The following is a 25,853-nucleotide window of genomic DNA, read 5'->3' as shown; positions in this document are numbered from 1 at the left end:
AAAGAAAGGTGAGGAAAAGAGAAGAAAAGGGAAGAAAAGTAAAACAAATCCATAGAAACAAAACTTAAGATGTTCCCAAATAAAAGAGGTAGGGTATTCAACAAAACACTCCTTCTACTAGGAGAAAATGTTGCATTTATGGTTAGGTTCCCATCCACTGAAATATCGAACTCCTGTTCTGTGATGAGCTTCCAGAAAGCCCTGTTACAGTAAGTCCTCAATATCAGTGTATTTCCAGCTAAATAAGCAATACAAAATGCCTAAAATTGTTAAGCCATTTACATGTTCCAGTCATTTGGGGAGGAGATGGCAGTTATGTTGTTAAAAAAAACCCAAAAACATACCAGGAAAATATTATTTCCCTCAAAGTGTTTAGAAATAGCTTGCAATTTATTTATTGAAAGAAGCTAAATTCATCACTTTGTACTTACCTAATACTCAAATGAGAAAGCAGTCTTGATGTTCACACCATGTGGTTATCAAGTACAAGAATAAATAAATACATAAAAGGAATGCCTGCCTCAGACTAACAAGAATCTTTACATACTAATTTCAAGAACATTTGACCATATATGTATTGGAACAAGAAATATGAAAATTTAGTGTGTGTGATAAAGTTACCACACATTTTACAACACCATAAGTAATGAAATACCTGGTCACGAGCAATTTTAGAGTCTCCTCAAATTTGCTGCAGTAAATTCAGGAAATATTTAAGTTCTTAATTCCCATTTAGGACTTCATCATTTAGGACTTCATCATAAATGAGCCCAATGAATTTAGGACTTCATTGGGCTCATTTGAGATCCTGAGCCCAAACAACCCAAGATGTGGTCTCACAAGCAGAGACCACCCTGAGGTACAAAGGCTGAAGAACTCACACCTCTCTACACATATCCACTACTGTAGAAAGAGTATGGCCTGAAAATCAGAAGCCACTCAAGGGATGAGGGAGTGACTCCCGTACTGCGCAGTGTGTCAGCAAGGTGTGCAGGCACAAGAACTCAGATGCACATACTGCTGTGGGACCACAAAAGAGGCTTTCATCAGGGCAGTGAGATGTCAATCAGCCCCACAGTTAGAGAACAGGGAGTCTTCAGCTAGTCCCAAGGAAGCAGAGTTCTAGAGAACACCAAAGTCAATCTCATTTCCCACATTCATTCTCTCAATACGCAGTAGAAGAGGCAGCTTGTGCAAGATCCGTGTAGTAGGAGCTGGGGGGTGGAAGATGCTTTCTTAAAACACTCTGCTGCTGGCTGCCTCAGACCAGAGAACACTTGAATGAGAAAGGACAAATCCTACATATAGTTCTAAATTTAAAAACTGGAAGAAGGGGCCTCAACTGATGAAATTGCTGTGAAATGGTAAAATGATCCCCAAGTCTTTTGAAAAACTTAATCTGCCTGCAGTTCCACCACCAACAGGGACTGCAGAACAGAAAACAGGCTTGAAGATGACAGAGGTGAGAAGCATAGTGAAGACATGATCTGAATTCTGCAAAGAAAAAATTACTTCTGTTTCAAGCATTAGACATTGTTTATATTCTCTCATTTCATAAGCAGACACATGGATTATCATTTGAAAATCACAACCACTGATATCAGACATGTAAAGTTCCTAAAAACTCAATTACAATTGATAGTCTCAGTTCTACTTTTAAAAGAAAAAACAGAAGACGGCTAAAATGAGACATTCATAGAAACCTCTTTGATGATATGGCATTCTGCTTTCCAAGTATGTGTTCAGTCAATAACCTCTAAAAGGAAATGAAAATGTAAGTGAAATTATGTCTATATTTTTCAGGGCTCTGTTACTCTTCATTTAATTTTCATTGATAGGTTTGTTTGAAGTGCACTTTCCATGAACAGTGAATTAGATTTACTCTCTTATTTAAAAACCCATATGTTTTCTTTGCCTTTCTTTCACATGTAACTCTGTCTCTATTCTGATGTTTTCACTATAGCCAAGCTGACTGGTTGAAGAAAAAACAACTCTCCCTGCTTCGTGAACTCACGTGTTTCGCACCCCATTGTTGTCCTGACCCAGAACCAAGCCAAACTCCTATTTTCATTATTCCATAATAATCATGCCAAAATACTATTAGAGAATATTATTAGGAATCTCCAAAACAAATTTCAGAAGCCTTGCATCCCACACTCTGCACCTCCATGGGGTTTTTTTTGTAACTGGCTTGGAAAAGAAAGGACTTTTGTTTAAATGCAAGGTGCTTTGTTACGTTTTTTAATGCTAAAGGTGCATGCTGACATATTTTATCCCATTTAGGGATAATTTCACAGAAATGAATATAGGACTGAGTATGTAAAATTCTTCTATTGTTCAATGCTAGGATTTAAATGCTTCTCTAAAGGCTTAAAAGTATATACTTCAATTTGTTAGGGATTTTGCTTACATAAAGCATCTAAATGTTCAGAATTCAGTAAAAACTGAGAAGGATTTTAAGGATATGAACATTAATTTTTAAGGGATCTCTGTAGATGACAGGACAAATCTTTTGTTTGTTCAAGTCAAATAAAGCAAACTTGCAGTAAAGATATGAAAGGATAAATAACCACGTGACAAACATAAAGATTTGGGTCAGTTAATGCCCAGCAAGCCGCTTTGACAACAGAAGATCTGACAAGTTTTAAAATATTGACCATCTCAATGGTATGACTGAAATTTGAGCTCTAAGCCAGACGGGATATTTCAAAATACTAAATGAATTAATGTTATCTCTAAAGACTGCCTGACCAAACTGGTAGTACTAAATTGTAAGCATTATGTCTTACCAAAAATGCTCTGTATTATGAAACAAACTGAGCTTTGTGAAGAGACAGGAAATAGCAGCCAATGAAGACTGCAGTGATCTGGATGCAACTTAGAGAGATGAAGGCTAAAATGAGGTGGGCTCCTTAAGAAGTCAGTTAAAGTGTACCTTCCTAAAAACATGGCTTTTCTTGAATACAGCATGGTATAAATGCTTGGCTTTTCTGCCTTTATATATCCAGAAGGATGCAAAGGATCTGCTTGAGGAACTAGATTCTAAGTTTGAGTTGGGTTAAGGCTCCTCAAAGATCTCCATCCCCAAAGACGCTTATAAAAATGTCTGGACACAATTCACAACTGGCTCTTGTTTGCTTGTTTGACAAGCGGCTCGGACCAGATGATCCTCAGTAGTCCCGTCCAACCTCCACCATGCCGTGATTCTGTACTTCCATGAAAAACATTGACTGATTCTCAGCTTCCCACAGTAGACTTAAAGGCAAAAGTATCCTAAGTGCCATGGCCACACTTCTTAACCTGTTTTTACCCTATACATTTAATTTTCCCCATAGCTATCCTTCTGTTACTCAGAAAAAAAGAAATTAATCTACACTAAGTTATGAATTCCACTTGCTTTTATGAACCTTATTCCTAATAATCACTATGCATCTTATAACAAATTAATAAACTAATAACAAACCCTTTCTCTTGCTGGGAAAATTGGGTTGGTTTTGCCTCTGAATGGGTTCCTTACACAGAAATCTGGAAAGAAAAGGATGCTTATTGTGTCACTTTGCCTGAAGTATGTGCTTAGAACAGCTGCAGCAATGCCACTGGATAAGATAGGCAGCACGTGCTTTCAGAAGGAGAAAGTTTCCATAACCAAAACAGACCTGTTCTCCATGGAAGGAGCAGTACTGAGATTCCAGTGAATCATTACACTCCAGCTGGTGCTTTTTACAGATTGCAAATTAACTTATTTAATTATCCTGAAAAGGCCTCAGCTTTCATAAAGTTCCCCATTGTGTCAATACAATTATGGAGAACAGATTTATCTCATCATCATATTCCAAGAGCCATATTCCTACAAATCTGTGCTAAACACAATTTAACTTCCTTTTTGCCATCTCATGGATCTGCTCTCATTTCTTTGATCTCCTCATAAAAACATAAAATACTTTTTAGGTTGTGAGACATTCCTTGCCATGCTGCTTACTTGCATTATTACCACTGGCAGACACATGGGAGTACACCAGTACACTTCAGATGTCACATGACATTTCTGAAGTACTGTTCGTCTGACACCCCTATAACTTAGAGAAAAAAATGTTGAGATAACACACTGGGCTATCCTTATGGATCTGTAGGGAGAAAAAGACACCTATTTTTATTTGGGGGGATGGAGAGGCAAGAAGTAGGGAGATAGAATGTCTTTATGCAGAAACATCACGTCCCTAAGCACCTGAAAAAAATAATCAGAACTGTTTTCCATGGCAACATCAAAGTAAGAGTTGACTGCTGCCCAATGGAGAATCCTATGACCTTAGAAAAAAGGAAGACAGAAAAAGAAAGAAATAAAAGATCCACCTCAGAGGCTGACAGTTCCTCTGCAATTGTGCTTTTGTACTCCTTCCAAATACCAGGAGGGGAAAGTGATGCCAGGACACAGCAATCTGTAACAGCAGCTCATTTAAACACACCAACCTAAAAAAATAGCTTTTCCTTAAACATACCACAATAACTTGGAAATTCTGGTCTGTAGTCCTCTATCTTACTACCATAAAACGTTACAACACATGTAAACATTTGACACCATTTCATCTATCTTCTGGAGAGGGAAATAATTTCCCCTAATAGATGAATGTGTTTGTATCATTACTATTCAGTCAGATGTGGACTGCTGTTACCTCCACTAACAAGGAAGACTTCTTTATAAGGCTGCAGATGACATACCCACTGAGGAAATCTTCAGGTTTTGGTCTGACCTTTCTGAATTCATCTGACTGGTTTCTCTTTGAAAGTAAGCTTAAAAAAATCTATTATCAATTATGTTCTCTCACCACTTCTTTTAATGTAAGGAGGCAGAAGAAACATTACAAGCTACATTACTTAAGTCATGATAGAGAATTTTGCCCTTTCAGAAGTTTGAAATCCAATTATTCAGAAAACATTTTGACTGGCCATCAATTTTCCTGCCATCATCAAAGCAGGACTTATTTGATCATGCCTCTGCCTACCAAGGAAATCCTAGGGTATAAGATAAGCACCTAGAGTTTCTGCCTCTCCCTTTTGAGCAAGAAATCCCCAAGCCATGACTTAGAGGGAAGCAGAAAGGAAAGAGAAGGCTGAATTCTGTGGCCCAAAGCAAAGCTGCTGGTAAACTGTAGCTATGTAATGCTTGTAATCAGCTTTACTTCAGCTGTTGAACTGGCTGGTTCCAGTTCTATAAGCTCCCAGAAAGAAATAAGACTGAAAGGTCTTCATTCATACTAATGTACAAAGGAAGTTGTTCCCTTTTTCCACACGTATGACTAAATGCCTCAAGAGATGCACCAAGTTAAGGAGTGAAGCAGGAAATAATTTTTTTTTTTTTTTTAATCTGAGTATTATTCCCAAAATAGATAAAAGTTGCTTCTTTGACACAGGGAACAGAATTTAGGGGACAGTATCCTGACAGGTGGAACACAGCCCCAGAAGTTACAGTTAAAAATCAGACATTCAGGTTAATCCCATTGTGACTCAGAGGTCAGCATTTCCCTAAACATAGACACTATGTGGTAGGGAGGCTGGCACATGTGCTACTGTGGAGGGAACTCTAGGGCATGCCAGAAGAAGTTCTACTGTAAATGATCTATAAAATGAAGAGAAACCTAATTCTAAAAGGGTGCAGGGTGGAGAGAATTTGGCTTTTATTTTGAGAGGCAAGCAATTCAGTAAATTCCTACCTACTGCATAAGAAGGGAATAACTTGAACCAAGTCTGAAGGTGAAGCTAAGGAAGAGGGAACACATACTTGAGGCAAGTTTTGCTAAACCCATACCCTGGATAATCAATTTTGAAGCTTCAAGAGTATCAGCTGGAAGCAACCAAGGTAATAAACATCTATCCTCTAAACTGTCATTGCTAAAATACATGCTTGGCAAAAAAACCGATAGACTACGGCATTTATGCCTTCTTGGCTTGGAATAACAGCTGCAGGCTTTTCAGAGCTCTTAAACACAGTCAGCCAAGAAACAATATGATCATTGATTTTATGAACTGATGAGAGTGAAGGAATTTGTGTTACAGTACAGAAGCGTCAATCCATGAACGTATCAATTCATCAATGCTTTGTAAGACCCTTTATCTTTTCTTGTTGCTCCAAAGTGAAGTCACAAAAGAATGCTCAAATACTATAAATGCTTATTCTCAGAATAACACCAAGAAGTTTCTATTCTCCTTTCTGTGAAATTTTAATCTGAATCTAAGAAAGGCATAAAGCTTTGATTTAACACAAAATTTGACTTTTTTTTTTTCTACCCATAAGCATAGTTGTCAGCACAATACTGTCAAGGTGAAAAATAACAGATAATTGCAAAAATATTTGCTTCTCTTCCTCCTCATATGATTGACATACAGTCAAAAGCTCCACCAAAGAACAGAGTTTTTGTATTCAGAAAAACAACTGAACAAGAAGTCAAATAAGGAACTTCCAGACACAGCACAGTCAGTGAATACTCACCACTGCACTTTCATAAAAAGCACATTAATCTTAATGTAAGAATATCACCAAGCATTTTGCCTGCAGCAAAACATACTTCTCCCCCTAAGTTAGGAACCCACAACTCTTTTAGTGTCTCTGAGGACAAAGAACTATTCAGGTGGGACAAAGAAATTTGGGCACCATTTCTTTTTAAAATAGACTCTCTGCTCTTTATACTTATTGTATTTGCACATCTGTACTGTGCTCAACTATAGGTGGAGGGGGAAAGAAGGCACCATAGCTTCAAAGAGCTCACAAATTTCTTATATCAGAAGCTCCATGGGCAGTTTCTAATCATTCCTGAAGACTTACTACTATGATTACAAACAGCGGGTGGGAGAGGAAAGCTCTCACATTTGGGATGCAAAGCAGAGAAGATACAGCTGCAAAGTGAACCTTGACTGAAGGACTCAAACTCTTCAGTTTCTAAAGAGGCACCAGGAGGCATAAATCCAGTCTTATCCTTATGGCATAACATTTTCTGGTGGTGGATTTTGTGAAACCCAGATATTTCTGTATCTAAAGAGCTGCTAATCAAAACAGAAGAAAGTCACAGAAAGGCTGGGGGTTTGAAATATTTTTAAGACGCTGCATTATTTTAAGCAGAACACCAGCTGCACAAATGAGGCTGGGAGAAATGAGTGGAGAAGGAAAAGGATCCATGATATCTGCACATAAGTTGGTGCTAAGAACAATCCTAGTAATCCTCAGTCCTAAAGAGAATATCTCTTGTGTGATATTGCTCAGGTGGTAAAGCTGGGAAACCATAACAATGGTTTGATGGATCTATAGTGGTTTCACTTGAAAGGAAAAAACACCACATACTATCACCACTTTTTCTCCTAACTTAGATTCAAGCCCCTTGTGCCTTTGTATCTCAGCAGTAGCCACCCTTTAGCTTCTATTCTCCACAAGCTTGAAAAATTTCAAAACTGGCACAACAAACAAGAAAGGTGTTGTTTTTTATCTTGGGGCAGAAGAAGGCAGTGGTGTGGTGGCCCCTATTTCAGGTAGGCCTTGCTTCTGCAACCATCTTTGCATACATGTCAACCACAGATGTTCTACTACTCTTAATATACATCATCAACTTGATATCCCAAAGAGCGTGCAGATCTCACCAACAGATATTGCATCAAGTACTAGTAACAATCTTTCTTTACTCAAAAGCAAGTGACCACATGGAACTGTAGTCATGAATGCACACTCAGTAGAAACACTGCAGGCGTAAGACACCTAATATTAGAAAAGATTTATCACATTTTAAGTTTCTGAACAAACTTCAGTGTGATTAGGGTAATGAAAATTAACATCTTTGCAAGAGGTGTAATCTGCTGGAGACAGTTTTCTCTGCCTATTTCACAATTAAAATTTAGAGTTTAGAGAATCTGACAAAAATTAGACTTAAAATACAGAAGTTGCAAGTGAACTGATTTTGTTTGCTATGTTTTGCTAATTGGTAGTGTTTGCTGTGTTCTGCTCAATCCACAATTAGAATATTCTCTCCAAACAGATGTTTATAAATTTATCCCAATAATATGCAGCCAGCTCTTCAGAACATAAGTACCCATTGGAAACTGCATCTTAGAAGTTACTTTTAGTCTGTTTGCAACAGGTTGCAGAAAATAGACACACAGACATTAACAAAGTAAAAACAGTCATTAAATCACTTCTCTGTAGAGAAAGGCCTATTATACTAATTAAATACATAAATCATTAAAGCTTCTAGCTTTAATGATCCCCCCATCAGTCAACGTTACAGATTAGAAACCTTTAGGCAAGGCAACAATGACGCTACTGTGTCAGTACAAAGGCAGCACGGCAAAGCCTCATGAAGTTTTCACCTGGGAACCTTCTAAAAATCCCAAGTCATAAAGCAATTAGTTATATATCCTGATTTTAGAGATCCCCTCAACAGTGAACTTACTTTCCTGAGAGATGGAGGTCAAAACGCCATGGGCTGAAGGAGAGAGAATCTCCCCACAGCCTGCAGAAACCCTCCACTGCCTGATTTCCAAGCTCACACAGTGTCATTGATACCTTGAATTGAGCATGACTTAGTAGACATGCACAAGTCAGAGAAACAGTGGTGTTTCAGAGCACCTTTTTTTTAATCTTCTTTGACTAAAAGTTTTCCTGAATCAAATAATATCAGACTCACAGTATTTTACCATATGCCATAAAAACATTCACAGTATCCACAGTCTCAGTACACTCTCAGAAGCAACAGATATATAGTCCCTTGCCTGCCCTACCTTCCTGTTACATTTATTGGGGATTAGTGCTTCCAGCTCCTTAGGCTTAAACTCTGATTTTAAAATCTGTAGGGTGGTTAAAGATATGCAATATGTCTTTCCAAATGGAAATACAAACTAGCTCTTAAAACCAGTATTTCCAAGGTTATAGGGTAACATTGTGTATTGCAATCTTTATCTGCAATTATTTTGTATAATACACATTGATTCTGAAGGTTAAATACATAAATTTTGCATAAGCGTCAAATTCTCTCACATCTAGGTACAAGAAATGGTACAGGCAACATGAAAGCCGTTTGGTTCCTTGCTATAGCAACATAGCCAGAAATTATTTGAGTAACTTACTGTTTTCCAAGCAGAATCTTGGAGAGATCCGGGTCAAAAGAAGTTCTTGTCGTAATCGAAGAACTTCAGCCTCCAGCACTTCCACTTTCCATTTCCATCCAAAATCTTGTTCAGATACAGCTTTGGCAAGGTACTCTGTGTATTCTTTGGAACTCTTCCCTGGTGGTTTTGAGTGGATAATTGCAAAAGCCAATGCTAGTTTTGATATTTTCAAATAAGAAATTTGATTTTCTCTTCCGCCTTTGATTTCTATTGCATTAGAAAAACAGAAAACAAAAAGATTACTTCAATATGACTCCATCAAGGAAATGATGCACAGTATTTTCTTGGCTTTGAAAACTGTTCAACAGTGAGACCAATTCTTTCCTTTCTAGTGCATTTCTAAGTCATCAACGAGAACAGAAATACAGGCATCTGTGCACAATGTGAGAACAGAACATACATGATCTGCACTCAGCTAAAAAAAAAATAAATCAGCCAATGTTTGAGAATAACACGATGTTTGAGAATAACGCACTGGAAATAGTAAGCACTTCAAATAGGATTATCCTAGCAAAATTTTCAATGCAAATGTTATCACCACTAAAACAAAGATGAAAAAAAGTAAAAATACTAACCTCAAAAAACCCACCATGATACTCCCTCCCCCACCAAAAGAATTCTAAACCCATGACACAAAAATTCATTTGGGGTTATTTATAATTAAATACAATACATATAATTTCATGAAAGTGTACCAAAGGTTCCCAGGGCTCAAAAGGTAACACTTTGAGGTTATCTCTGGTTTTGGGCACCTGGTATTGGTGCCCTTGAAGTTTTAAGTCTACATTAAGCCTCATGCCTGCAGAAAGCTAAAGAGACAGCTTCAAAGTGATGCAAGTGGCCAGTAAGGTAGGCAAAGAATACAGTCTTATAAGCTTTGTTACAACAGTGAGGATGAGGCAAAAGGCATTATAAGAGTCAGAGAAACGAAGTATTTAAGCAGATGATTACATCATGAGCAACAGCACAGGGCCTAGGAGCAGAGAAAGAAAAAAATGAAATTAAAACCAAATAACAACCAGCCCATCTAATTAGCAAAGTCACTTTTTTCTTCCTAGTTCCACACCATTTAAATTCAGTTGTTTGATGTCATCTTTTTCTAAAAAATAGCACTCCCAAAATAATAATAATTTAAGAAGAAAAAAAAATCACATCCTATACTTTTGCCCTGACCTTGATATCTACAATTTTTTCACAGTGCTACTTTTTTTTTCTTGTTATCCGTCAAAACTGCAGGTTAAGCACTAATAATTTGTGTTGAGCAGCTCTGAAAGAGTCACAGCACAGGTTTGAAAAAGGTATTTTTTGGTCATCCTTTCACCAGATCATCTGCTATCACTAAGCTGATTTCTTCCTCTGGTTCTATTTGACTTTGGATAGTAAGTCATAAATCATCCCACATTCATTTATCCATCAGGGACACTTACAGAAGGAACTGCTTTTTAAGTATTTCTTTCACCTTTCAAATACTTCTGAAATGCACAAACAATCCCTGTGCACTCCTTGCACACTGTCAATTCAGACAGAGAAGCCAGTTAACACCTTACACAGTACAGAGCACAAAGGACAAGAGTACAACAATCCTTTGGGATCTTTTTACCTACAGCTGTATTTTAAGCTACAGTTCTCCACTTGAAACACTCCATTCCTATCGTGTGCCAGGGCAAAATCACCTAATCTAAGCCACCAGTGCATTCTTAAAGCTAATTAAATAGGAAGCCTTTAGAAATTGAGCTATACTTACTTAAAGCAGTTATACATTAAATGGTACTTTTGCAAAATTTCTGATAAAGAAAATATATTTCACAGAACTTTTCAATTCATACCTAGAATTTCAGTAAAAAGCAGAAATTGATTCTCTTAAAGGATTAGCATTTCTGTGGGACAGCTAACTGGTGCAAGACTTTTGCTTGCCTTATACATCAAAGGAATTTTTAAAAATACAAAAGCATGCAAGTAATTGAACTGCCTTCAAAGCCGTGAATAAAATGAAATACATGGAACCACACTGAAAGACGATTAAATAGTAATAGTAAGGTATCCAAAATATTTGGCTTTGAATCTGAAAGGTGCTTCCCATCAACAGAAATGTCACCCAGATATTACTCAAACAGTGTCTGTCAAGCTCCACTCTTACAAAGTCCCTGTGCAGAGCAGAATGATAAATTAGGGCAGGCAGAAACATGTCTTACACTGCTCATCTAACATTTTGGTACCTCCAGAGACTACTCTGCCAAAGCTTTCTGATTCATCTTCCTTTTAAGGACAAACACATATTTACTTTCTGCTTCATAGCATTCTTTGCCAGTATTTGCATTTTCCTTTAAATTACACTCACGAAAGTTGCAAACAACATTCCTGTATGGGCCAGGAAGTGGTATTTATTCCAGCATTTCATGGATGTTCAGGTGCCTTTTATCATCAGAGTCACCACCAATGCCTTATTTATCATATTCTATTTCTCCCTACAGGACATACTAACAGCAAGGAAACACCAAGGAAGTTTCTTATCTGACCACTGACATACTACCACTATGCTACGAGTGGGAAATGCTACTTTGGTAGCATTTTTGATTACCTATTATCAAAATACAGAGAGTATTTTTTTCATTTTGTTTTGAAAGGGACTACTGTGTTTTAAGCACAACAAAAAACTTAGTGCACAAGGTCGCAGTACAGTGGAGACAAACAAAAGGATCTTTCAATTGCAACATTACAAAATGCTATTTTCTAAAGTAGATGTATCCCTAGCAAGCCACATAAACCATTACCTAATTTTGCTTTGAGAATCTTAAATAGCATTCCACCTTAACACTTAATTAATGAATTAAAGCAATTTGAAGTTCAAGGGAGGCCTTTTCCTCTTTAATATCTTATACAGACTGGATTCTACTGTAGAAGTGCCTTACACTATGACTTTAGGGAGCTACTCTTACTCTGGAGGAAAAAAACCCTACTCCTTTTCTGGAAGAATTACTTGTAAAGATGCTGTTACAAAAAAACCCCCAAGAGCAGGACAGATCACAAAACACCGCTGGTTCTTCTAAGGAACAAGACGCAGCATAGTTTTTGGAGAAGTCATTCTTTGGAATAACAAAATCTCTTGTTTAAAAACAGTTAATTAGTAACTAATAGCAATATTCCTGCATGCATTTCCAGAGAGAATGGATTTCTTAGAGATTTTATGGAGAATATACAGGTCTTTCACTTGCTTTCTGTTTCTGACACTATCACCATCTCTCTTCATTTCTTTTCTGACTAGGAAAAGAAGAGTTTGTGTACTGAAAAGCAGAAGTTCTAAGAGTTGATTGAGTTTTTTCACCATGTCTCTAAAGGGACAACTTCTCTCTCAGAAACTACTATGTAAGTCTCCTAGAAAATAACACACTGGATGACATTATTAGAGATATGGGGATGCTGGCCAACTGTGCATTAGCAAAAATTGCACAGCAATCTGTTGCTCTCAGGAAGTGCTGAACCACCAAATATATTCCGCTGAAAGCATACTGGCAGCTACAAAGTTTTATCAATAATTTTTTTCTTCCTATCAGCACAGAAATTACACCACTGGCTTGGCAGAAAGAAGTTTTAGAACCAAACCAAAAACTTTCCTTGATTGAGAATAGTACCCAATCAAGAGAAGAAAGGAGATACCAGTCTAATTCCAGCTGCTAATGCCAAAATATGTCTGACATAAAGAGAAAGGTTCAAGAATTATCCAAAGCTCCTTTCCTGTGATAACTTAGAGTTAAGGAGAGAACCAGTAATCCCTTACAGACTCTGCTGGAAGCAGGACTCAGCACCCTAACAACAGATATCCCCTGGTGACAGCTTCCCTATGCAATCCACACACTGATATTGGAAAAGCACTCAGAGGATACAATGGGTTAACAATACTGTTGAAAAGGGCTAAGTCTACAGATTTCCAACGCAAGAATGACATTCCAAGCTTCCAGCTCCCATGCAGAGAGAGGGTACTGAGATGCCACAGACTTGCTGAGATCCTAGCCATAGAAGACTGCTGAGCAATTATTCACCTGCTGAAATAATTACAGAAGAAGTGATGAACTGTCCCATACAGCTTTGAGTAACATAACCAAGGGGAACTGAGATGTGGTGCAAGATCCATTGAAGGCCTTTGATATAAGCAGGAAACAGGATAACAGAAAGAATCAGGATAAACCTGATTCACAAGCACTACCCTAATCAACCAACCTGCCAGTCCTGTTTTGCAGCTGCATTTGATGCAGCTCATATGGACAAATTGAGATGTTAAGGCTTAATGACTCAAAGAATGAGCCATTTGCAGAAGAAGGTGAATCCTCAACTCTAGAGCTTTTAAGAAGTCTTTCAGGGATGTCTATGGATAAAGGAGGTGAATTTCATATCATTTACTCTTCTGAGTGGTACATACAGTCTTCTCACTGACCTTGGAAACAGGTAAGCCACAGAGAAATGAGGGGGAAGATAGCTAAGTAATGCTATGATTTAAAATTATAAGGTACCTCAAATCAAACCCAAAACCTGAACTCACTTGGAATAACTTAACACTGGAGTAATAGTCATTAATGTCAAAGGATTATAGACCTTAGGTGTGATTTCCAAGTTCGGCCATGAAATTAATGGCTAATAATGGAGGAAACTGCCGCAAATGTCATAGACAAAACCTTATTGATCACATCAGGACACTAATTTGTTATTCAGACCACTAGCATATGAATTTATAAAATAATTTTAAAAATTAATAGCATAAGATACAAAACAGACTGTAATTTATGTAACTTCCAGGCCATTCCAGGGCTCAGTTTTCCCCCCACATGAAGTTTTTATTAAAAAATAAGAGGAGTTGTCAGGACAGAAACAAATTGCCAGTCACTACTACTACATAGCTAAGAATCTTCAGACAGCCCTAAATATATATATAAATGCTTTTCCTTCTAAATTTTAGAGTATGGCCTGTCCTTAAAGGTACAAACATTCAAGGAAAAACTGGGTTGTTTTTTTTTTTTGCCAGGATTTTTACTTTAACTAGTCTGTCAATTACACAGTACAAATAAAAGTGAAAAAAATTACCCACATCTTTGTAACCTCATCTGCTTTATACAATAGAAACCAAGATATTGACTCATTATGATGGAGCACAAAATGCTGCAATTGCTCTAGCGGAACTGGGCTGAGTTCAGACACATACGGCCACAACATTAGGCAACAATAAAATAAACTTGATTTAATTGGTATGCCTAGCACAATGTCATTTGTGTATGTAATAAACAATGATAATGGGACAGCTACATAATCAAGATGAACTGAAGTACGCCTTGTGTTCCAATTAAGTAACTTTTATGGTAAAAATGTATAATAAACCAAGGCTACTCCACAGTGTCATCTTTAAACAAACTATGCTCACAATACACAAAGGTATGTAATGTGACCACACTCAATGCAGGAAGAACTTGCTTTTCCTACAACAAGCTTACCAATAACTTCAGCATATTTTTTTCCAAATGAACTCAAAATGGTAAAATAATACTGAAAATAATAAATGTTTAAAATACTTTATGTCAAAAGCAAAAGGAAACTTTAATGTAGCCTGACTTATTTCTTCAAACTCTAACTTTTAAATTTTATTTTCTAACTTTTTAATTTTATCTTCTAAAATCAAATATTATAAATTCTCGAAATCCAAACATGAATGAGTTGAAAAAAAACCCCAACATTTTAGCACTTACTAATGTTCCTCAATTATAACCATATCCGAGAATTTAAGAACATAAGCAAGCATAATTCCTCAGGATTTCAGTAACATTTCTGACGTGGGATTTATCTCCTCTTAACTACAGAAACCTACAGATTAGATGGCTACAACTGAGCTAGCTGTCTAGCCTTTTTTTATTATCAGTGGGCAGAAACGGAGATCTCAAATGTTAAAAATAAGAAGCCAAGCCATTTGTACATTTTGTGGTAAAGTCATGACCCAGAAACATTTGTTTCCCCCCGTGGATTACAAAGAGTGTTAAGACGACCGCATTAGATGCACACACATGCACTGTGGACAGCCAGCTGCACTGAGATGAGCTGGTGCACCACAGGCACCTAAAGCTGAAACCTTCAAAGACCTATTTAAGGCACCTAACTAACGAGAAATTTTGCAAGGCTGGGAGCAGCACCCCTTAAAAAAAGTTTGTAATTCTAGATCTTTTTGATATCTCTGGGTGGGGGAGTGGAACCTTTCTAGAAGAAAACCCAAAAGTCATGAAAAAAGGCTTCTGAGAATACCCCTGTGAACATATTACAATACACAAAATAGCAGACAGGTGCAAATTAAAGACAAGAGAAACATCTAGTATGCTCTATATGAGCATTAAAAAATCAGTTTGGCTCCTCAAAGTATCTGCCTCACTCTTCAACAAGATAATTTGAAAATAACAATTTAGGCCTGAGTTTTATGGTAGTTTAAAATAGTGTATATATATTCTCCCTACAAGCTGAGAATTCTCCTTTTTACTCTCCTTTTTCTCCTCCAACAGGCCTCTTTTATGTGTCACTCGCAACAATATAGAGTAAATCTGGCACACAGTACCATTACCATGTTTCTCTTCACTATTCTGACTACTAAAGACACAAATGTTTCCAGAATAGGGAATTTATTCTATAAAACCTGCTGTTCTGAAATTAAAGTGTAATTCAATGGTGTAAATTTATCTATTCTTATGTCAGCACAGATTTCTTCTGTTACCAAAACAGAACTGTGTTCACCTAATCAGCTGGGTGTAAATCCATTTGATTTGGGAACTGAGGATACACTTTTCATTATAGCTTTATGAAATGAAGTTTATGTATCCATGAAATTCAGACCCTTATTCTGTTACAAAGTTTCATATATGCTAATGATAATTACATAAAGAGTGAATTTACAGTTGGCATTAGGGACTGTGGAAAACAATCCCAGCCTTTATACACTGCCAACTTACAAGAAAGCAGTCCTTATCTCTCCAGTTTTACCTACTGCAATGACTATTAGCTTTTGAAGGCAGAATTTCAAAGCAGAGTTCAAAAAAAGGCAATCATCAAGAGTTTGTAGGATTATATGAAGGCTATTTTGCATATCTCCTCTTCCCATGTTAAAATATAGTGACTAAAATATCACCATAATTTCCTGTTCAGTTTCACACTTTCAGCCTTTACCTCAACAGTTCCACAAGTGTTTAAATCTACAAGATCAGTATCCTTCAGTGATACTGATTCATTCACATAACCTTCTAGAATGCATCTACTGTATTTTAAAAACCTTGGGTTTGGGTTTCTTACAGAAATTTAGTATAGGCCGAAAGAAAGATGAGATTGTTCAGAAGAAAGGAAATGCTTGTAATACAGGACAAGAAAAAGAGGGAACACTGCTAGGAATCCAGTACTCTAAAATGCATACAGCATGCAATAAAGAATGAATCTTTACATATACTATAGATACTAACATAACTGTAACCACATTTAAATATGTAGTGTCTAAATATTAATTTATGAAGCACTGGAGGTTGTAAAAGACAGCAAACCACTGAAAAGACCTGCCAAGGACTCACAACCAAGTCCATAGACAAGTACTTTATTACACTTTAAATCGGCTCAATTGCTAGTTTATTCAAATTAAGACAACATTTAAGCCATGAAGACGATCAGAAGGCTGGAGCACCTCTCCTCTGAATGCAGGTCGAGATAGTTAAGTCTGTGAAGCCTGGAGAAGAGAATGAATGCTTCATTGTGTCTTTTAGCATCTAAAGAGCATAGCAAAAAAGATGGAAAGGGAGTTTTACAAGAGCAGGACAAGAGGGAATGACTTGAAACTGAAAGAAGGCAGATTTAGATCAGATACTAGGAAGAAATTCTTTACTGTGAGGGTGATGAGACGTTGGAACAGATTGCCGGGAGAAGCTGTGGATGCAAGTCCTGGTTTTAGCTGGGACATTTTCTTCTTAGTAGCTGGTACAAAGCTGTGGGTTTTGGATTCAGTATATGAATGATGTTGATAACATCCTGATGCTTTGGCTGATGCTATGTAGTGTTTACCCTAAGTCAGGGACTTTATAAAGCATCATACTCTGCTACTGAGGAGCTGCACCGAACCCTGGGAGGTGAGCAAGGCCAGGCCAGGTGACCCAAACTGGACAAAGGAATATTGGGATCTCCGTCCAGAAATGGGCTGGGCATTGATTATCAGGAGTTGAGCAACCATGTTCATCACTTGTTTTTCTTGGATTCTGTTACTCTCTCTTCCTTTCCTTACAACGATTCTTCTTCTTCTTAACTATATTATTAGCATACTTAGTGTCATTATCAGATTTTTTTCAATTATTATTATTATTATTATCTCAAGCCATTAGGTTTACCTTTTCTTTATGACTATCCCCGCTGGGGTGAGGGGGACTGAACAAAAGGCTGTGTGGTACTTAGTTGGCAGCTGGGGTTAAACTCCATCCCTGGAAGTGTTTAAGACCAGGATGGATGAAATTTTGAGCAGCCTGGTCTGGTGGAAGGTGTCCCTGCCCATGGCAAGAGGCTTGGAACTAGATGACCTTTAAGGACCTGGAAGTCCAGACGATTCTGTGACAATACAAAGTTAATCATTGCTTTCTTCCCATTGGTGAATGAGAGAAATGTAAATGACTAAGCCCTATAACTACTGAATTCCTAAGGTCAGAGTGATCAAAAGCTATCATTTCGATTCACTGACATTAGAAATAATTAGGTAAAAATATTGATAACTTTGATAATTCTTTGATATTCTATTATACTTACATATTCACACAACTTTTTTTTTTTTTTTTTTTTTTTTTTAACAGGAGCACTAACAACATTAATTGAATCCCAGCATCCATTCCAACAAAACTTCACAACAGTAGTGTTTTTCCTTGTGACTTAGGTGAAACAGACAGGAGAAGACTTAAGATTTGTAACTTATAAAAACAGAGACAAGTAATTAACAGCTGATTTTCTTCATTATTAATAACCAAAGCAGTGCAACTTCCATGAGATGTTTCCCATTTCCTCCCAAATAAACTCAACCTTTCCTCAGGAAACCACTCTTTGATCAGCTGAGGCTGCCCACGGAAGGCCTCCCCCAGCGAGAAAAGGCTGGTGTCCCAGGGGAACCAGGTGGTTGTTCCAGGAGAACCAGGGGGCTGTCCGAGGCAGCCCCCAGACCCGCACCCCTGTGCACAGGGTTTGCACATGACGGGTGTCCCCAAAGGCCACTGACACCGCGGGCTGGGGGCACCTCCCCGGGCCGGTGCTCCCCTCTCGGAGCCTCCCTCACGCCTCCCTCACCGCTCCCTCACGCCTCCCTCACCGCTCCCTCACATCTCCCTCACCTCTCCCTCACGCCTCCCTCACGCCTCCCTCACGGCTCCCTCACGGCTCCCTCACATCTCCCTCACCGCCCCCTCACCGCTCCCTCACCGCTCCCTGACGCCCCCCGGAAGCGCCGACAGCCTCGCGCTCCGACCCACCTGCAGCAGCGGCGGCGTCGCCGCGGGGGCCGCGCCCCGGCTCCATGGCCCGGGGCCGGAACGCGATTTCCCCGGGCCGCGGGGGTCGGGACAGCCCCGGCTCCGCAGCGATTGCAGCTCCTCGGGGCGGGCCCTTCCCTCCCACTCGTGTCTGTGTGGGCTGAGCGCGGCTGTTCCCTGCGGCAGTCGGGGGTCGTTTCCCGCTGCCGGGGTGAGAGGGAGCGCGAAGGCCAGCTGGCTGCAAAGGCCGCCTCAGTGAGGACGGGGCAAGAAGGGGGAAGCCATGGGACCCCGCCGGAGACATCTGAAGGTGCTTCCGCCAGGGAAGGAAGGGAACGGGACTGTGGGCAGGCTGTTAGCGAGTCTGGCCGCAGCTGGGCCTGCTCAGGGTGCGGAACTCGCCATCGCCTGGGTCACCCGAAACCACCCCCCACGCTTTTACACTTCTTATTGCTATGAACTGCATGAAGGTCTCTCAACGTGTTTTGCTGATTTGCCTCTTTAAACTTTTCTTACCTAAAACATAGCCTCATACCAGCCACTCTGCAGAAAATTAACTCCATCCCGGCCAAAACCAGCACAATATCTTAAGAGGAAATGGGATCATGAAACTTTAGAACTGTGTTTCTTTAACACTGCATGGAAAATAGAAGCTGCCTTTTAGTGGATACTCTGTGAGCCAGGCTCACATGTTGAGAAATTATCTTTGTTTGAAAAAAACATGTTTTTTACATAAACTGTGCTGAAAAGGCTGTGATAAGGCTTCTTGGCCAGAAATGGATTCTGTAGAGGCACAGAATCACAGAATCATTTGGGCTGGAAAAGACCTTTAAGATCGTTGATTCCAGCCATTAACTCAGTACTTCCAAGTCCACCACTCAATCATGCCCCTCAGTGCCACATCTACACGTCTTTTAAATACTTTCTGGGATAGAGACTCCACCACTTCCATAGGCAGCCTGTTCTAATGCTTGACAACCCGAAAAAAAATTTACTAATTCTTGGTTGAGGCAGCTGAGGATGGAGGACAGGAGAGAAGAAATGATTAATGAAGTCAGATGCATTAGGTGTAGTTAGGCTTATCACAATACATCAAGTTTTTAAGTGGGGGGGGGGTGTCAGTCTTTCTGAACACAGAAGTATTCAGAGGTGACAAACAGTACACACTTTTAAAACCCTCTTCTCCATTTCTTGGATAATCTAAGCATTATTATTATTATTATAATGTTCTTCAAAAAAACCTATTTTTTATTAATATATATTAAACTTCTGGAAAATTTCTGATCTAATACACTTTTTAAAATTATTTTGAAAGATTTACCTTCTGAACTAGAGAGAACTGTTAACACATTGGAACTTTCATTTTAGACTTGAAATGATAAAAATAAATTAGACAGAATAAGTTAAAGAGCATTTTCATTCTGACAGCACTACTTATTTCTCAGTGGAACACAAGGGAGAAAGAATAACAAAACATCCTCCAGTCTTCTATAAAAGTGACATATCAGGAGCTACACTATCATTTTTTGTGCATCTTTTGTGCATGTAAGTGATGCAGACACTTTGCAAACTGGACACTCATTATGTAGACTGAAACATCCATGTTTTCATATAATCTTTTCAGCTGAGACTGAAATAAAAGATTCAGAGATAGCAGTGCTTTTACCTGCAAACTTGTCACCTGTACACAGAGAGCTGAATCTAAAAAGTAGAACTAGGCAGGAGCAACATTATTAACTGTTCTGAAAAAGAAAGTGGCGTTGCTTTTTCTGAGAGTACTCTGTAATTTTAGGCTTATTGAGAGGCACCTAAAAATCCTGAGGCCTTTTATCATTAGACAGCTGCCTGGAGGGGTGTTTTTCACTTTATTGTTTTGTACTTAAAGTACATTAATAAAAAAAAAATTAAGAAAGAAGTGCTGTATAAATTTAGTTTTAGATGCACAGTTCCATTTTTTATATATTTTTAATTTGGAGCTAGTAATTAGAAGGAATGTTTCTTAAACTTGCAAAGTTGGTGTGCAAAACTTTCAGAATATCAACCAAAGTACAACTTACTGCAGTTTTTATGTTTGCTTTTAAAATAAGTTGAAGCATCCCAATATTTTCAAGATGGAAAAAGCTGGTGCACCCCCACCATTAACGGAGCATCTCCAACAACTTTTTTGTTCATCTGAAAGGAGCAAAATCTGAGCACCATCCGCTGCAGAATCACTGAGATGTGTGTTCCTGTTTTATTGAAGAACACTTTTCAAAAATTCCAGGGACAGTGACTCCACTACCTCCCCAGTCAGCCCATTCCAATGCCTGACCACCTTTTCAAAGAAGAGTTTCTTTGTGACACCCAAGCAGCATAATATAACATTAATTTTTCATAAATTAACAACGTGTATGTGCACATGTATTGGTTTATGGTGCAAATTCATGTTATATCTGATAAATAAATAAAAAAAAGCTATCTAAGCATGGGGTCATTAGCACTGTTTGTAATCTCAAGTGAGACACCAGTGAAATGAGGCTTCAGTTTGAAATAAGCAGTTTGCAGTTTGTGAAGGAAGCTGATTCTACTAGTTGCACATAAATGCTTTTGATCTTTTTATGAAAATGTTTTTTGATCTCAAGAAGAATCAAAGGATATATTTGTGACAAAAGGTCATGCAAAGTAATTAGCTGCTTTTGTTATTAATTAAACATAAAAGCGGTGAGGTGTTTAATCCCATAAGAGGTCATGAGTTCTCAGTATTTGACTGATCCACATGCTGAATGATTTCAAGCAACTGAGTGGTCAACCAAGAACAAACCCAAAAAACACAGGCTTCAATCAGTTGTTAAAAGTAAATGGATTCCATTACTGTCAAACAGGCATGCTGTTGGAAACCTAGAGGGTTGTATGCCCTGCTCTTATTGGATGGTCACAGTACCAGCAACAACTTAAACATGGAAGAATATATTTTCACTTGGAAAACTACAGTCTGTCAGAATTTATAAGACATCTTTATATTTCATGTCTATTTACCTGAGAATGGAAGTATCTAAAAACACATATGAAACATGTCTCAACTACCATAGCTGCAATTTTGCTTAGCTCAGATGGGGCAAGAGATACACTGTTTTTAAACAGCATGTGAAACTCATTAATAGGAGCATCAAAACCTTCTCATTTGAGCCTGTTTTTCATGTGTTTCAGTGCTATATTTAATTAAAAATAAAAAAAAAATATTTGGCATCATAATTCTTCATTACTCAGCATCAAGCTGTTTTCAAAAGAGATTATAATGTGTTCATGATGGCTCTATTTTCTATGTAATTCTGAAGGAACCAGTATGGCTCGAGCAGTCCCTTTGAGCATAATCTGCAATTCTAAACAAATTGTCTGATGCAGGATGTTCAGTGAGTTATGCAATGACATCTTTTTTTTCTGTTCAGAGAAAAAGCATTATCATCAGGAAAAAAAGAATCACATTTCAGTGTCTGATGCAATAAAAACTTTGTTCTGTAAGAATAATATAAAAAGTTAGACATGGTACTGGGAGAACATGAAAACTAAAAAACTTGCTACTGTTTCTAGGTATCATATCATTACTTATGAATAGATATTTTATAGTGCTTTGTCATCACTTACATAAAATTAATGACAGCAGATTCCATTCCTTTCTATACACTACATCCTTTGGACAGATAAAACCTTTCCCTCAAAGAATTTCACTGTCTGAAAATCAGCACTGAAAGATTCTCACTCCACTAGGTAAGAAAAATGATAAAAGCATGTTAGCAAGTAATCAGAATGATACTTAAAAATTAATGTGACAATATAGCAGATAATTTTACGCATTTACATTTCATCATTTATCTAAGAGTAACAAAATGGTGTTGCAGGACTTTCCTTGTATACAGCTACAGACATCTGAGAAGACAAGAATTAGAGTAAGAACATACAAGGAGTTTTCATTTAATTTACTACTCTTTATTATAGTTCCACAAGGTTTTCTTCATGAAGATCATAAAAAGGCAAAGAGGTAAACAGTTAATTGCTATGATATAGCAGTCCTAGGATATAAAAAATACAGGTTACACTTCTATACACAGAACTTTAACCACACAACATGTGAGCAGTCCTTGTTAACTGCCTCATAATATAGAAAATTGAGTGCATCGAAATATCCACATTATTGTGATTTAATCCTGAGACATTTTGTTTAGCATTCCTCTGTGCCAGCATGAAGTGTCAGCTGAATCATGGGTTACAGTCTCTATTTCTTTCTGTTGACTCAGGCATAAGTTACAATGAAATGAGTTTCATTTCCTGGAACATACTGACTTAATCACACTTCACACACTAGAAAGGCCAGGTGCCCACTTGAGACACAGTAGTTGTGCTGTTTCTTCTAGCACCTCGCCTGTCTAACCAGCTTAGAGTTTAGAGGATACAGAGTAAATTTCTTTCTTGATGTGGCTTGCACCTTGTTTCCCATAGGAGCATTGCACCCAGCAATTACAGTGGTGTTCTGGAAGAGATTTGTCTCAATAACTTTTGCCAAAAATGCCCTCTTTTGGTGAAAATAAATCGTCTTTAGGATACAGGGAGCTTTAATATGGTGAAAGAGTAATTACCAGGCAGGAAGATGAGGGCTCTGGTTTTGATTCGCTGGTCCAGGTAGCTTGTATTCTTCTTCAGAAACAACTGAAATTTGCCCTATTTTTAGATAAGAAATCAAATTGCCTTTATGTGAGGGGATATGCATGAGGGGTTATGTACCACATGACATGCAAATGTGGTACTTCTGGATATGGTTTAGTGTTGGACTTGATAGTGTTGGGTGAATTGTTGGACTCGATGATCTTAAAGGTCTTTTCCAATGATTCCAAATGATTCTATGATTCTGTGCTCTCTCATCCAAAAAGGTATTCCTTTTATGGAAGAGCTGTAATAGCAGTGTTGTCTTGGTGATAGTCTTACTTGAAGTGGGACATAGGACTTACTAGACACCTTCTAGAAGTTCTTTCAAACCAAATTGAGACAAACCAAACTCAATATTCTGCTCCGACAGTCTCCTTGACCACCTGAAGATTGACTGTAACCTGGTGAATTGGGCTGCAAGGTGAAAGAGATGGGTTTTAACACTGACACAGAAGTGAAAGAAGTTTGTATGTGCCAGCCCTCTGACTACTGAGTTACTCGACAGAAACCGGTTAGTGTATCTATTATCTGTATTTTGTGATAATTTTAGTATTCCAGACATAAAATCACAGGAGAGTTTTTGGAGGTTGTTAGCCATATGTGGACATAAATACACGTTTGATCTACACTGAAGGAAATAGTATGTGGTCTGGCAGCCTTACACACAGGAAAGACTTTTGATTCATGCAAGAATCTTCTACATGGCACCTGCCTTTGCCAGTTTCATCTCTCCCAGGATCCTTGGCAGTAGTGCTGAGAGGTGTCCTGCTAAAAAATCCACATCCTTTGCCCTGCATAGCAACATGTTTTGTGGATCTGTGCTATATTGTAGTACCGTCATGGTCATGGACTGGCATGTCAAGCTGGCTGGACACATAAATAGTGTGTAATAAATCTGTGCAGTCTAGTTTAGCCTTCAAAGTTATGATATTATCTTTCCTCAAAACAATGATACTGTACTACTCTTGTAGGTGAGGAGAGGGAGTACCATATACTCAGCCATGTAATTGTCACCATTTCATTCACTTAAAATGAGTTTTGTCAGTTTGCTCTAATTGTAAATATGAGGAAAAAATTGTAATTATGTAAATGCCCAACTGAATTTAACGAGCTTAAACCATTAATTCATTCATTTTTCCTATATACAAATATATACAAATATACATGTTTTTGGACAGATGGATAGATAGGTACACAAGTGACAAGGTGATCAGGTTATGGTACAGAGGAAGAGAAAGTATTTTTATTTATCTGATAAATATATTTCAACTATAATGACTGGCTTCCTAAGATTTCCTTTAAATGAAACTTTCCTTCCCTCAGAAAAATCCTATCACATATCCTGGGTGAGTGGTTACTCAGCTTTACAGCTGAAGGGCTGTAGATAATTCTAAGAGATCTAGGTAGCTGTAATCAATATTGTATCTGCTTCGAAACCCTTAACCTGTGCTTCCTGTGGCTCCAGGCATTCATGAGGGAAGGGCTGTGGACTGACATAAATCCTGTCTCCCAGCAGCTGGTCTGTTGGTTCAGAGAAGAGAATCTGCTTACAACGTGAGAGGGCCATATTACCATGGTTCCCATGCCTGATATAAAATGGTGGTGATTTACAAATGTGAGCACCAGTAGGTACAAATGAAGATGCCATTTAAAAGCTGCATGATGTGACTCAAGTGATACAATTTAAAATTTAAATCACTCTTTACATGTCCTTATGCAGCTGTCCAGAAATCTGAAAGTCCATATGTGGGACTCAGGTTGTACATTAGACCAGAAAGATTAAGCTGTGCATTTTTTAAGGGGAGAAAATTGCATGTCCCATAAGTTGCTAAAAATAGCCATTCCGTAGGGCGTTTTAAGAGGTAATCACCCATCTGCCAAAAATATTGGTGTTGTCTTTAATAGTGTTTCTGCTGAATGAGTAGAAAACATCAGAAAAATATATTTACAAAAACCAAAACAACACACCACCCCCCAAAAAACCAAAACGAAACCAGGACCATCAAACTCTGTAATTATGAAGAAAACAAGTGATTAAAAAGAATTGGCTGCAATAAAAATTTACCTGAATTTTATTACATGTGTGATTTTGGGACTAGACATAGTTGTCATGACTTACAATAACATAAAACCCCTATTAAAGGGAAGGACATTTCATTTAAATCCATGGAAACTACTCTATAAGTATAGTTCATAAAATAAACAACTTTCACTTCTGAGTTCTATTTAGTTTAGTTCTAACTAAATTCTAGACTTTTGTTGAAATAATTCACTGTTTGATCTTTCTCTTATGTAAAATAAATGCACAGTTCTTCATTTCAGCTGTGACATTCATTTGCTCTCTACTGTAAGCTTGATTGACTATATAACTTCTTGTCTCAAGGATTTAGGAAACAAAGCAGCAATTCAGCAGAGTTAAATTCTTATGTAGGTTACTTGGATAATTCATATCTGAGGATAAAGAAATATGAGTTCTGTGCAGTACATGTGATACTTGATATATATGCTTAATATATAATTACCTTAAGGCCT

General features: G+C 37.9%; 1 protein-coding gene across 1 annotated transcript in view; it reads right to left on the bottom strand.

The window, feature by feature from the left end:
• MEI4 (meiotic double-stranded break formation protein 4) overlaps nucleotides 1-18,368 on the bottom strand; it is a 73,183-nt gene extending 54,815 nt beyond the window's left edge. Inside the window, exons 1-3 of the mRNA XM_066314407.1 lie at nucleotides 18,202-18,368; nucleotides 9,620-9,684; nucleotides 9,103-9,351 (exon numbers count right to left, since the gene is read on the bottom strand). Of these exons, the coding sequence (XP_066170504.1) occupies nucleotides 9,103-9,351; nucleotides 9,620-9,684; nucleotides 18,202-18,368 (481 nt within the window). The remainder of the gene's footprint in view (nucleotides 1-9,102; nucleotides 9,352-9,619; nucleotides 9,685-18,201) is intronic.
• Between the last annotated feature and the right edge of the window lie 7,485 nt (nucleotides 18,369-25,853).

This window comes from Sylvia atricapilla, chromosome 3 (assembly GCF_009819655.1).
Source record: "Sylvia atricapilla isolate bSylAtr1 chromosome 3, bSylAtr1.pri, whole genome shotgun sequence".
NCBI lineage: Eukaryota > Metazoa > Chordata > Aves > Passeriformes > Sylviidae > Sylvia > Sylvia atricapilla.
Note: the sequence above shows the minus strand (reverse complement) of the source record. Positions and strands in the feature narration are given on the sequence as shown.